This window comes from Cydia splendana, chromosome 1 (genome assembly GCF_910591565.1).
Source record: "Cydia splendana chromosome 1, ilCydSple1.2, whole genome shotgun sequence".
Lineage (NCBI taxonomy): Eukaryota > Metazoa > Arthropoda > Insecta > Lepidoptera > Tortricidae > Cydia > Cydia splendana.
Genome location: NC_085960.1, coordinates 21,833,240 through 21,847,879, shown reverse-complemented (window position 1 = coordinate 21,847,879; position 14,640 = coordinate 21,833,240). Strand labels below are relative to the sequence as shown.

The window sequence follows — 14,640 nt, the reverse complement described above, 5'->3', positions numbered from 1 at the left end:
ATGATCACGCGCCATGTTGCGGAATTTCACTGGAACTAATTTTTTCATACTACATACACTGAACTTTCACCCTATACATCAGAATAAGTAACAGCGCCCTCTTGACAATGTTTATATATTACTTGTCAGGCTTTACATACTGTACGTATATGTACCAAATATCTACGTACTCGTTTTCTAATTATAATAACAGGATATGAATGAGATCTGAATTAGATATGGATCTGATCCGTCAGTGTGACGTTTTTGTTTGAAGAAATGTGAAAGAGAGAGAGAGAGATATATATATATTAAAATTAGAATACGCCTGATAATAACTGAAATTAAGAACTGAAATATCTGACGAAGCATTTGAACGTCAACTGAGGAACTTTTTATTGAATAACCCATTATATTCAGTGGACGAATACATGGAATTAAAATTGAAATAACTATTTGACATTATACTTAGCTTATGTAAAATTGATTGACATTCGTTCTGAACTTATTACCTATGATTACCGCTCTTAGTTTTAGTATGACGATCATTATGAGATATTAGACATGTATTTTGTTATTTATTGAGTTTTTTTCAATTTGACGATAGTTCTCAAATTTCTTTTTAAATTATAAATTTGTAATTTGATTATCATTGTTGACATTGTATAATTACGTTTGCATGCTAAATTATTGACGATCATAATGTAAATTCATTTGGATTAGCGTAAGAATAATTTATACTGTAATTTATCATTATGAAATAAATAAACTAAACTAAACTAAACTAATCGTAGGACGGACTTGGACGGACTCTACATATAATATAGTCTGGCTGGAATCCTTGGAAGGGAGCCAAATAATTCCGCGTTGTTTTACACCGTGTATTTTCAGGTAAGTCAAGGTGTGGCGTTAGTCATTTACCGTTATATCGGGGTTAGATAATCTATGTACCTATATGTTAGAGTTAGACCAAGAAAAGTCTGCACCGATTTTGATAGCCCAGGCAGTGCAAGTGTTATTTATACGTCATCGTTTCATAGAAGTTTGACGTTTAAAATAACACTTGTACTGCGTGGGCTATCAATATCTCTGCAGACTTTTCTTGGTATAACTCTATCTATATTTAGAGATCTTTGAGAAAATTCCGTTATTGGGCAAATAAAAAATGTTCCAAGCAGTACCTAGGTACCAAGTTAATGGCAAACGTACTTTATAGGAAAGTAGAACACGAGCTGTTTTTTAAAACGAATCGAAGTTCTTTTTCCCCCGTTCAAAATTCAACCAATAATAATATAGTAATATTTCTATCAAAATTATTTTAAAATTAGGCTTGATCTTCGGCACCATGCTACAGAGGCCAATAATTCTTCAAATAGATTTTTAGTACTTATTATAATATTTTTAAATTATTTTTTTATTTCAAAATATTATAAATAGTTTAAGTTACATACAAGTAAGTTTATTTTATATGTACCTGACACTCATCAGTTTATATTATAATCAAAAAATCTAAAAAAAGTCAAACGGGGCATAGCTATGGTTAATAAACATATTATGTCAAAATATTTTCCATAATGTCAATATCCAGAGATGAAAATGGGAACTACGTTCTTAATTTATCGCCACTCGTTGCGAATTTCCCACTTTTCGCACTTGTATCGTAATGTAAGTACATTTTTTTTTATTTGAGTTCGAGTATAATGAAGACGTTCCCTTACTATATTTGCTGGAATAAAGTGAACATTTCCGAAAATATTGGAGAAAAATTCCTTCATCTTCAGAAACTTCAATGTCTTTTTAATCATATTAGACCTGTTTCCCACTGACGTCCAGTTTTTTGCGGGTGCAGTTTTTTGCGGGATCCAGTTTTCTGTAGTATGCATGCAGGATCCCGCAAACAGAATCCTCGTGTGAAAGTTACTAGGTATATTAGCACCTATACTACTAAAACGGGATCCTGCAAAAAACCGTACCCGCAAAAAATTAGACGTCAGTGGGAAACAGGTCTTACATTTGCGTGTTCCCATCCCATCCTTTTTAGGGTTCCGTACCCAAAGGGTAAAACCGGACCCTATTACTAAGACTCCGCTGTCCGTCCGTCCGTCTGTCTGTCACCAGGCTGTATCTCACGAACCGTGATAGCTAGACAGTTGAAATTTTCACAGATGATGTATTTCTGTTGCCGCTATAACAACAAATACTAAAAACAGAATAAAATAAAGATTTAAGTGGGGCTCCGTGATTTTTGACCGAAGTTAAGCAACGTCAGGCGGGGTCAGTACTTGGATGGGTGACCGTTTTTCTAGATAATGGTACGGAACCCTTCGTTTGCGAGTCCGACTCGCACTTGGCCGGTTTTTTGAGTACCAAATCAAATGGAAATTACGCCAATGATATTATATTAATATGCAAATCACTTTGAATGTTTTGTTTCGTGGATTAATAAATATAAATATAAAAACAATGGTAAACTTGATATGTTTAACCCTTTACCAGACTAAGGGATATATATTTCCCACATACGGCACTTCAGATCAAATATGTGGTTTATTTTCGATGAGTAATTCCTACTGACATTCGAGTGTCATTTTTGATATGTCAGTCTGGTAAAGGGTTAAGAATTACACTGTTGGCATCATCTTCGAGATAATAAGAGTGAATTAATAATTAATTATTGTCTATAATTAGAGTAGAGAAACAGACAGGTATGAAGAGTCTTAATTGGCTATATAATTTTCTTTTAGTAATTTAGAGTGTGTTTTATAATAAGTCATTAGGTACAAAAAACATAACAGGGTCAAATTAAGTGCGATTTTTTATTCATATATTTTTTTTAATTTGGTCTATAATTTTTCCAAATTTTACGTTGTGACTTATCCACAGGCTGTTTTAATGAAAACGAGTAGGTAGGAGATTTAAAGAAACTTTTCATTTTAGTACCTACCTGCCAAATAGGACGTCCAGGCATTTTGATAATCGTTCTAAATCACTGCACACACAAATGTTTACACGCACTTATTTCACCCGAATCTCACTAGATGGCTCTCTCACCAAAGTTGAGGACTAAATAAGCGCTAGCGCGCGAAAATAACCTGTTTTATACGGGGAAAAGCGGGAGTGTAAATAAACGGGCGCGCTAACGGATTGAATACAGAGTTGTTGAAAATACACCCTTACTGGTCATAAAAGATATTGAGTATTATTGAGTTGTTACAGTTCCAGAAATATACGTGAATAACTCCGGGTGAATAATTCTGAGTTACTTTTGCTATTCTATTTTCTGCTCCTACTCATGCATGATCGAAAATGATACGAGTATGAACTATATTCAAACTATTAATGATGTGAACGAATGGGTTGTTTTAACTATTTAAAATTGATATCAAAGTCTATTGCACACTTATGCACTAGGAAACCTATGTACTTGCTTAATCTTTAATCAACAATGGAGTTACATATTGGTATTGAATATAAAATGTGTATAAAACGTGAATGCATATTCCGCACTGCATTTTAAATTCATGCTCATAAAGTTGCTGTAATATTGGATTACTCAAACTGCGCTATTTTTGGATTACCGCCGGATTCTGTGGCATTTAGAACGAGGTTACTCGGATCGGTTTAGTATAAACACACTTACCTTTTTCAAAAAATTGGACGAACGCAGTCAATGTGATTATGTGATATTAGTCACGAGAAAAATCTTTCCGGTGCTAATTGATTGATTGGGAAAGCTACAGTCGTTGGCGGCATACATAGGAATGACGAATTCTGAACGGAACGCGTTCAAAGCGACGCCTCTGTTATTAATATGATAAACTGCATCGAACTACTTTTGCATTCTGCATTCCTTGTCCAGAAGTTCCTGGTACAAAGAGTTGTTGGTCGACTTTTCCGAACGGGTTATCTCGCTGGAACGGAGCGGCCATGACCGGGGGCCTATTTCCTTGTTAGTAAGATAATAATTACAACATTTGCCTGAGAGTAAATATAGTAGTCACAAGTTTTGAAAATTTATTAGTTTATAAAAGACAGAAAGATTCAAAAAATACTTATTGATAGCCAAAAATTATCTCCCAAATCCCTCAGCAGGGTAAATTTGGCTAACATCGCTAAATATTGCCAAATCGCTAAGAACTTGGTCCTTCTCTAACATATATTTTTTCCTTTGGTTCATTATAACTTACTTTCTAATGAAATCCGATTATTTGTTGTTGTTTCTGTAGCACAATCAAAATGTGCGTAAAACATAAGACTACGAAGGTCGGGCCAGTGACCGAGATACGAGCAGTGACCCAGAGAAGGGTGCACGAAGGGGATAGGGCCCCTTTGGTGTCGCTCACAAAAGGAACGAGCACTAAGGCGGCATGAACGTGAAGAGGTGAGCTGCATGTATGCACTTTGCACCGAATGATGACGTCACCCTCGCTTTGCGTTGCATTGTTTGTCGTTGCACCGATCGAGAAGTCATTAATGTCATTTGATAACGAATGCTAAACATTTTCCCTACCTAAGTAGAGTTTTTGCGTGGAGATACTGCTGCTGTGCTCTCACATCAGATATATTTTGTGCCATGTATAATAAAATTAGTTTAGACCAAGATAAGTCTGCAATGATTTCGATAGCACACGCAGTGCAAGTATTATATAATCAAAATCGTTGCAGACGTATCTTGGTCTAACTCTACCAATAATGAAGTAGGTAGGTCTATAAAATGTGAGAGTCACTCGCGTTTACAGTAAATAACATGTTATTGCAAACACGAGCAATGAGCTGTTGGTCAAAAATAAAAAAGGTCGTTATTTTCTTCCAAGATATTTATAAATAAACTTTGTTTTTGAGCATTAGTATTCGTTGAGTCACTTTCTGACATTGCGAACTGACGTCTGCCCATCCTACTCATTATCACGTAAGTAGGGTTCGACACAAATACTCGTAAACCCAACTATATATTTAAGTAAGTTTTAAATAACAACTTTCTTATTAATTGCGTTGCGTCAAAGTGGTTTTATAAAAACAAATCCCATTGAATACGTTTTGAATGTCAAATTAAAATTTACGGGGCCATAATCAAAAGTTTCCTATTATAGACTCTGATTAAGTAAGATTAATATATTTGTTTAGCACAAGGTTTAGACTTAAGCTATGCAAAAAAAAAAAACGTTATTTGAAATCGGTTACCATTGACAGTACTTTATGTTCTCGCAACTTATAGGTATATCTATTGTTTTATGACACTAGACCGCATGAAAGGAATAAAAAACCGGACAAGTGCGAGTCGGACTCGCCCACCGAGGGTTCCGTACTTTTTAGTATTTGTTGTTATAGCGGCAACAGAAATACATCATCTGTGAAAATTTCAACTGTCTAGCTATCACGGTTCGTGAGATACAGCCTGGTGACAGACGGACGGATGGACGGACGGAGGGACGGATGGACGGACAGCGGAGTCTTAATAATTTAGGGTCCCGTTTTACTCAGCAAACTCAGCTAAGCAGTAAATATTTAGTTACTTAGAATAACGCATCTAATATGTAGTACCTGTACTTTACTTTGGACAGAGAAGCATGGCGGTCTTTGGTATTGGAGGCCAAGATCCACGTCGGGTATATATTATTTATCCCGGATATAGCACAATCAACCGCAAGAAAACTTGCTATCACTATGCAAAACACCGCATCGAAATAGGTCCATCTGTTTGAGAGCTACTATGCAGACAGTCAGACAGACAGACATTGGCGTCAAACTTATAACACCCCTCTTTTTGCGCCGGGAGTTAAAAATCCGGTCAAGAGGGGACAGCTATTGTGATGACACGGTACGGAACCCTGGGGATTCCGACTCGCACTTGGCCGGTTTATTTGCATGTTTATATTTACTAGCGTACGTAATGTACTGTAAAATGTTGTGTGAACTACGTGGAGAAAGACAATTTACCTGTGTCGCTCGTTTGGAATTGGATACTTTCTGTACTTTGAACAGCTAGGAGAACAAACCTCTCCATTCTCAGAGAGCTCAACATTGCCACTCGGCTCTCCAGTCTCTCCACAACATGCGACGAGCGAGCCCTTAGATTCTTCGAACATTTTATGCGGTCTCCAACGCATGATGTGGAGAAATATGATTTTAAGCTGAATCAGTGGCGGATTTGTAGTCTTTGCCGCCCTAGGCCCCAGGCCCTGTAACCGCCCCTTTATAACCCCCCGTCATATTGACTACATTTTGAGTTATTTCTTGTTATCATCAGCGAATTTTTTGTCATAATTTGCCGCCCTAGGCCCGAGCCTACTGGACCTTAGGGCAAATCCGCCACTGAGCCGAATGAATGTCAAACGTGCTCAGGGTGGGGCAAGTAATGGTCGAACGCTATGAAGGGGTCGGCTGGTGACAGTCTGCACCGTGCAGTCTATCACTCCACATGGGTTCCATATTGGGTTGCATACAAGTTTAGGTCATATCTTTGATGCGCATAACAACTTGTGTCATAAGATTCATCATTGCGCATACAAATGAAAAGTCATATCATATTTTGTCATACATTTTTAGCCATAATATTTGATGACATACTCAGCAGTTGTCATAAATTTTTTGTGCATATAGGTTTTGATTATAATTAATCAAATGTCATACCAGCTAAAAGCATATTTATCGATATTTATAAGGTTTGTACGTATAACGTTTTGTAGCATAATAATTTTCAACCATAATGGTTTACATAAATAATTTAAGAAACTAATTTTAGCCTCTCAACAACTCCTCGAAAAAAACCTTTTCCCTAATCTCCGTCCAAACACTTAATTCGACGAAGCCCCGCTCACGTGGGGCTCCTATTTCTGCGTAGTTTGCCCTTCGGGCATCTAAAGCAACCTACCTATTATGATTAGTTTCTTTTATGACCACTAAATATATGACTTAATTTTTTATGTCTATATGAATACTATGCACTGCAATACTTCGAACGAAAAACAATTATGGATATCAAGCAGATGACTTAAAAGTTTATACGAATTAAATTAATGAATACAAAAATTATGACATAACTAATTTATGACAAAAACCCAGTTATGGTCAGGAATAATTCTGACTAAAGGTTTTTATGACTTACAATTTTATACATAAAGTGTTATGACAATTAAAAATATGACAAAAGTTGTTATGCGACCAGAGGGAGTCCCCTCCACATGGCTTATGACCACACTAAACCGTGACATGTGGTCAAGATCCTCAGCAGTGAGGGAACGAGAAAGAAGAAGAAAAAGTACTAGTAGCACAAAAACTATTTTAAAACCACACTAATTACAAAAAAAAACTTTAAAAAAAGAAAACCGACTTTAAACACGATGAAATAAAATATTATTAGTTCTGAGGTACAAACATATTTACCTACAAAATAAATTCGGTCTACTAACCTCCTTTATTCAAGTCGGTTAAAAAAAGAAGAGGTTCAGATTCAATGAGATTTTTTTACATGTACCTAGACTTAACAGAAAATATAGCTGTGGTTTTAAATTGGCAAATAAAGTAATAGAAAACAGCTTTAAATAGGCAAATAAATATTTTTTTACAAGATTACCGGTAGGTACATACCGTACATAAAGCCTAGTCTGATTTCCAATTTGGTGGCTATTTTCCACTATTACACTTCTTATTATTACAAGTATTATGTATATTTCTATCATCGTAGTCATCCTCGTGGAAAATGCTTCAGTTTTATTACACGTTCGTGGTTCAAGGTAGCACGGTTGCAAGAATAGCTTCTGAGTAAGGCGCCTAAAATAACATCAACTTCCAGTAGTTTCCTCCACAAAACGATATCCGTCTGTCAACGTTCGGCCCTTCAATAACGTCGAGTAAATGTGAAACACTCATTATGCTATGTGATGATTAAAACAAAGAACAATTGAAAAACATAATAGTTTAAATTAATTTTGTTTACGTTCGTGCGAGTTCATGCATTTGCATAGGTACAAAAAAATCGTACTTAACACTAATCAATGAGTATCAATGAGTAAATCGTGGCTTGGGTAGTATACAATAACTTGAATACTGATAGAGTTAGACTAAGAAAAGTCTGCAGCTATTTTGACAGCATACGCAGTGCAGGTGTTATTTTAAACGTCAAACATCTATGAAATTATGACGTATAAATAATACTTGCACTGCGTGTGCTGTCAAAATCTCTGCAGATTTTTCTTGGTCTAACTCTATTAACAGAAAATTAATGATCATAGCGAAACAACTTGTGAAGTTAAGGCGTGTACCTACTGTGTAGGGTTAGAAGCTTTGCTCTACATGATGGGATCTACTTTTTGACAGTGCGAGTCATCAGTATCGTCTTGGCATAATTTTACATGAACATTTTTTGCTGGGATTTCACTTATTCTTGCTTATGATGACAATCTTCCATCCCCTAATTTTAAGAGTGGGGGCTTAGAGCATTTAGTAACTGGAGACGCCTTGGCTGTCATTTTCTGTACAAAACAGTCTGCCGATTTTTGCGGGGGAGGGACACGTCAAATGTATGGCTATTTCTACATGACTTGTACGTAACGTACAAATAGCCATGTCAGATAAACGTCAGTCCATACAGAAGTTTGCACAATTGTGCAAGGTTTTCGGCAGAGGGGTAAGCTCTTAATGGTGACTCCGGTTATAAAATGCTTTAAGGGTGGGGGTGATTTACTAGAAATCCTGAAATACGTATTTTATTATTTGTAACAATGATTCCCTATGTCAACTTTCAAACCTCTAGCATCAAAATTTGCGGAAGTCTTATACAAACTTTCATTGTTCAAAAAATGACGAAGCGCTTCTAGGAAAGGTATACCTACCTAGGTAGTGCCCTTGCGTTGCGCTTGGCTCGTCTTCGCTGGGACTCTATCGTGTCTTCAAATATAGGTATGACAGGTATGTATAACACACGTAAGAAACTTACATTTTCAGCCAGAGCCAGTTTTGCTGGACATTCTTATGGCCTGATTCGAACTTTAAGATAGATAGGTACGACAAAAAATTGCTAAAGATAACGATATATTATGGATCGGGTATGTCAGCGTCAAAAGCTCAAAAGTGATGTTTTTATTTGTAGAAATTAGTGATGTACCGACTATTGATTTGGCCGACTAGCCGACTAGCCGACTAATCGGCGCTCGAATGGCCGATTAGTCGGCCGACTAGTCGGCTAGTCGGCCAGATCATTAGTTTCGTATAAGTTCAGGTGAAAAACAATAGTTTTGTTCCTTTGGTTGCGCTATTCATCATATCTTGCTTGGCTAAAAGGTGTTCTCTACAGGTTCAAAGACCTATCACAAGAATCCTCGTTCAATTTCTGTCTTTAGTTCTTTTATTTTGCGATCCTGAGCAGACCGTCAGTACAGCTTGTAGGAGGTATTTCCAAGGCTCTATTTCCCGTAAGTAGTCGCCAGTTAAGAACCTATTCCCTGTGGTCAGCGTCTTTATACGAGCAACGTGCCCTAAGTCTCTAAATTTTGCAATAACATAATTAGTTCCTCATGGCTCGACCATTATAAAAAAACAAAAACTGAATAATAATAAAAAAAATTAGCTATTGAACTTGCACACGAGATGAGATGAGAGTACATGAGATGCAGTTTCAGTAATCAGACCACACCCAATACCAACATATTCATAGATGGCCAGCCCTTGCCCAAAGTAAATCAATTTAAATATCTGGGATCAATACTGTCGGAAGACGCCAAAATAGACTCGGACGTAACCCATAGAGTCAATGCAGCATGGCTGAGATGGAGAACTCTGTCAGGAGTACTCTGCGACAACAGTATGCCAATCAAACTTAAGGGTAAAGTCTATAAAACAGCGGTTAGACCAGCCATGCTATATGGTTCCGAGTGTTGGGCTGCGAAAAAGACTCACGAAAATAAACTGCACGTGAACGAAATGAAAATGTTGCGATGGTCGGCCGGCGTAACAAGGCTCGATAGGATACGCAACGAATACGTCAGAGGCTCCTTCAAAGTCGCACCCATAGGGGATAAGCTGGTGGAGAGACGAATGCGTTGGTTTGGCCATGTTATGAGAAGGGACGAAGAGTACCCAGTCAAAAAGGCCTTGGCTATCCCGGAAGAGAGAAGAGGAAGAGGGCGCCCGCTAGCTACGTGGTGGACAACCGTAGCCAAAGATCTGGAACGGGCACAGCTGAACACAGAGACAACCCAGGACAGGTGGTCCTGGCGCCTAAGGACGAGGAGAGCCGACCCCAAATGAAGGGATAAGGCAAGGAAGAAGAAGAAGAACTATTGAACTTGCACATGAAATTACACGAGAATCAGTTGAGATCGACCTGGGGAGCGATTTTTGAATTTCGATTGCTCGACTTCGTCACTCGAAAATCGGTGGAAAACGACGAAATGCTAATTTTTGAAATACGAGCGATAGAAATATGGAATCGAGTGGTATTGACCACTCGTTTTCAATTATATTCGTAGAATTTAAATGCCTAGTAGTGGAGATATTATTGAACGAAATACACGAAATCTAGCGGTCAAAATTCAAAAATCGGGCCCCTGTAGAGAAAAACAAGATCCCATATGATAACGATCAAACGGTCAATTATATGAACAAAAGTTTTCGTATGCACCCTGAATAGGTATTTTAGTAAAATAAACATAAAACATATGGTAAATATTGACTGTTGATTTCTTTTTTTTCTGTTTTTCTTTCACTAATAAAGTGCCGACTAATCGGCCATTTTTGCCGACTAGTCGCCGACTAATCGCCGACTACAAATGTGGCCAAATGTGGCTTTCCCGACTAGTCGGCGACTAGTCGGTACATCCCTAGTAGAAATGTAAAATATGTGTTGATTAAAAGACAGAACGATTGAAAAACATAAGTAGTGCAAATTAATTTTCCTTACGTTCGTGCGAGTTCATATATTTGCACACAAAAAATCAAACTTAACACGAATAAAGTAATCAGTGAGTAAATCGGGCCTTGGGTACATACAATAACTTGAATACTGATATAGTCGCACCAATAAAAGTCTGCAGCGGATTTGATAGCCCACGCAGTGTAAGTGTTATGTATACGTCATAATTTCATAGAAGTTTGACGTTTAAAATGACACTTGCACTGCGTAGGCTATCGAAATCGCTGCAGGCTTTTTACGTACCTCTTTATATTCAACAAAATGATAAACGAACGAAAACGGTGAAATTATTCACTGAAATAATAAATAAAAATCATCTTGTTCGCCTCGCATTATAAGAAACGCGTAAGCGGAATTTTCTTAGTATTTTCTTACTCTATGGCATTTGTACTCATAATATCCGAGCGAGCGTTTCTTTGGTCGAGTGGCGCCATTCGGTGGAGAATGGAACGTTCGGAACGTGGGCGTCCCGCTGGTGGAGAATCTGGAGCAGGCAGTTACGATCGCCAAGTACTAGGGTGGCATAGACTAAAAAGAGGTAATTATATAATTTGCTTTTAACGCCATCTAAAAGCGAATAGCTGAACTTTCATCTATATGGCGTTATGCGCTACCGCTATCTCTTTCTCAGGACTAATGCTATTTCTTTTTCATATTTTACGGTTGTCGTGTGTTGAAGCGAGTACAATATAAGTTTGTCATATAGTTCGTTTTCGAAGCTCCGCTACCTAAATACCTTGTTATGTCAGTCAGTGCTTTTGCTATTCAATCACAGATGTCGCTGCCATAAGGGAGCGTGCATGAATTGTCTACAATTATTGTAGACGGCAGCACAGAAGCCTCCTATTCATTAGCGCGAAGCATTATCTATGTCTAGGTTCCATTTTTAGATTTAAGCCGCTAGATGGTAGACCCTACTATGCGAAATAAAGCCAGCGTGAAGTTGTGGGGGGCAGCACCTGCTTAAAAGCGTGAATTGTTTTCGCTTTGGCACCATACCTTTGGCCTATCGTCGAGTAGATGGCGATACTTTTTGATATTTAACACATATCAGTGAAAATACAAGGATCAAAGTCAGACGGCGTTCTAAAAGTGTTAATTCATATGTGTCGAAAGATGGCAGTAAATGTACTGACTACATAATTTACTTTGACAATATTCATCTAGTCTAAATTCTCTTTGATATGGCTTTGATATGGCTTTGTGCACAACAGTGTCGGTGGCGCAGTCCAAAAGGTTATTTGACAGTTAACATCTGTCTGAAGTGATTAATAGTATGATTTAATTGATTTACTTACATTGGTAAGTAAGCGTTTCGATTGAGTTTGAGTGTTGTAGGATGTTCATCATTGTAGATAATTAAATTTGTCCTTACCAAAAAGTAAAAAAAGTGGAAAATAACTCTTATTGATGATTTACCTATATATGATGGTGAACGATCCAGAAACATTTACTGAGTGTCCTTGGTCCTGGTCCTGGCCCTCAAGTCTCATGAAACACCCTGTATACCTAAAGACAATATGTCCAAGATCGCACCTTGGAAACGGACTGGACATTGTAATCTTAAATGACTCCATTTCAATACATAGGCCGTTAACACAGGATGCGATTCGCACGACGCTCCGATGTTTGAGCGAGACCACGCTATGCGCGTATTATAGCGACATCCCGCTCACACATCGGCGCGACGTGCAAAATTAATCGCATATGAATCGCATCCAGTGTGATAGCCGCCATCGGTATCAAAATCGGATTCTAGAATTTAAGAGTAAGTTCTGGGGAGTATCAGATATATAATGAAACAATAATTTACGTCTTGCTAACATGTTATGTTTACTGTATTTTATTTAGTTACACAAAGAAAATGTAAAATTAAATAAATACACAAATTGGACGCTATTGTCGGTGTGACACTGTATTGTATGTATTGTGATTTAAACGTCCTTAAGTGCGATATATATTATGTATATCCATAATTGGTGAGATCAGACTTATACTAAATATTACATAATACATTTGGTACTATTTATTGCACATTATTGAAAGTGTTACTTTCTGTTTAAATACTACTACTTAACATAATTATATTAAAACATTTAATGCACCTATAAATACCTAAACTATTGTACATATTACATACTTTAAGGTAAGTATAGGTATGTGAAACTTATTGCTTGAGACACGTATTGAGTTATTTACATTCATAAGTATGTAATTTTAACACAGTTTAATAAATACACAATCATTAAATATTTGTTGACCTTGTAAATCTTGTAATTTACTATGCTACTAAAGAGATCAAAAAACTTAAATCTTGATTTAAACTTTGGTTCTATTTACGTATGATGGAATGACTATTGGAAAAACGAAACAAATAGTTGAAGGTTCTAAACTAATTCGTATCCTTCATTGAAACTTGTATCTATCTCGTCACTGTCGAAAGCCGCGACCTGTTTCTGACAAGGCTCCTTCTGCGCGAGCAACCTGTCGCATTCGTTCAACTTCCCATGCAATACATCATACACGTGCGTCATGGACGCCACCTTCTCTTTACATGACGGGTCAGTTTCGATAGCGAACAGTCTAGAATCCAACAGCTTGATCGCCGCTACGATGTAATTCCTTAAAGTTTTCGTCTTATGCTCGCTACTTATATGCTCCAAAAACGCACACACCTGTCTTTCTCCACATAGGAGTACGTCGACATCGTATGCCAGAGGTGAATGTTGTCTGTGAAGATATGCTATAAGTCTCTTAGCGTACCGCCGGTAAGTTCTGTATGCCTTTCGTTTTCGAGCTCCGAGCGTTCTTCCCATTGTCATAGATTTCTTCATATTGTCTATGACTGCTTTGTAGCCTGCGTCGATTTTGGAGTCGAATATATCTTGTAAACGGGTTTCGACTGGCTGAAGTTCGTACGGGGCTGGAGAGGGCGGAAGAGACGGAGATGACGGTGGCGGCGATGGAGGTAAGGGATTGGTTCTAGTATTTTCTTCTTCGCTGGACTCGCTTGATGCTCTGCGATCAACTTGCGGCGTTTCTGGTACTGTATAGGGTCGAGCTCGGGTTCTGGCCCGCTGCACTCTTGCAGGTCTGGGAGCAGTTCTAGCGTTATAAGCAGTAAGAACGTTAGCGTCTTGCTCCGTTAACGGACGAGATCGTTGTGTCGCTGCCAACGGAATAATCCGAATCTTGACCAGTGCGTAGCTTTGTTGTATCTTCGCTCTTATCCTAGGTTCATCATAATCGCTTCCCCAAAGGTCTCTGATTGCTGATTCTTTAAGATATCGAACTTGGCACAGTTCTCCGTTAAAAAAACGTTTTCTCTGCTGTTCGTTGAGGGTATCGCGTTCCGCGCCTGTCAGGCCGTGAATCTTTGTCAGATGATCGGGAAGTTTGCCATAAGTGAAGCGGGCGCAGTTTTCTATGGGACAAGGTATGTTCGCGTGATTTTGTTTCTTCGTACGTGGCGGAGCTGGTCGCGCAGCCATTTTCAAAGACCTGTAACAATAAAAAGAAACATTACGAAGTGTTTCAAAAACGGTTTAAACTTTATTGTGTTTTTTGGGAGATATCTGTTTTGTTTAAAAAAATGGTTTTATTGTTCACGAATTGATGACCAAACAATATATTCAGACATGTTAATTAATGTACTAATTACCTAATCATTTTTGGATAACGTGACACTGACGTAGTATATGAAAAAGAAAAAAATATATTGCAAAACTATTGCATTTTACCTCCGTATCATA

At 37.7% G+C, this 14,640-nt stretch overlaps 2 protein-coding genes across 2 annotated transcripts in view; both read right to left on the bottom strand.

Annotated features, from left to right (window-relative positions):
* LOC134797873 (muscle-specific protein 20-like) overlaps positions 1 to 3,084 on the bottom strand; it is a 36,476-nt gene extending 33,392 nt beyond the window's left edge. The window contains exon 1 of the mRNA XM_063770226.1: positions 2,924 to 3,084. Within this exon, the coding sequence (XP_063626296.1) occupies positions 2,924 to 2,947 (24 nt within the window). The 5' untranslated portion in view covers positions 2,948 to 3,084. The remainder of the gene's footprint in view (positions 1 to 2,923) is intronic.
* A 10,101-nt stretch (positions 3,085 to 13,185) lies between these two features.
* LOC134800545 (uncharacterized) lies at positions 13,186 to 14,401 on the bottom strand. Its single transcript, XM_063773066.1, has one exon. It carries the CDS (start codon positions 14,377 to 14,379, stop codon positions 13,276 to 13,278), a length of 1,104 nt encoding a protein of 367 aa, XP_063629136.1. The 5' UTR covers positions 14,380 to 14,401; the 3' UTR covers positions 13,186 to 13,275.
* Positions 14,402 to 14,640: the final 239 nt, after the last annotated feature.

Coding starts and splice junctions, on each gene's coding strand:
- LOC134800545 (XM_063773066.1), bottom strand. CDS start 14,379: ATGGCTGCGCGACCAGCTCCGCCACGTACGAAGAAACAAAATCACGCG.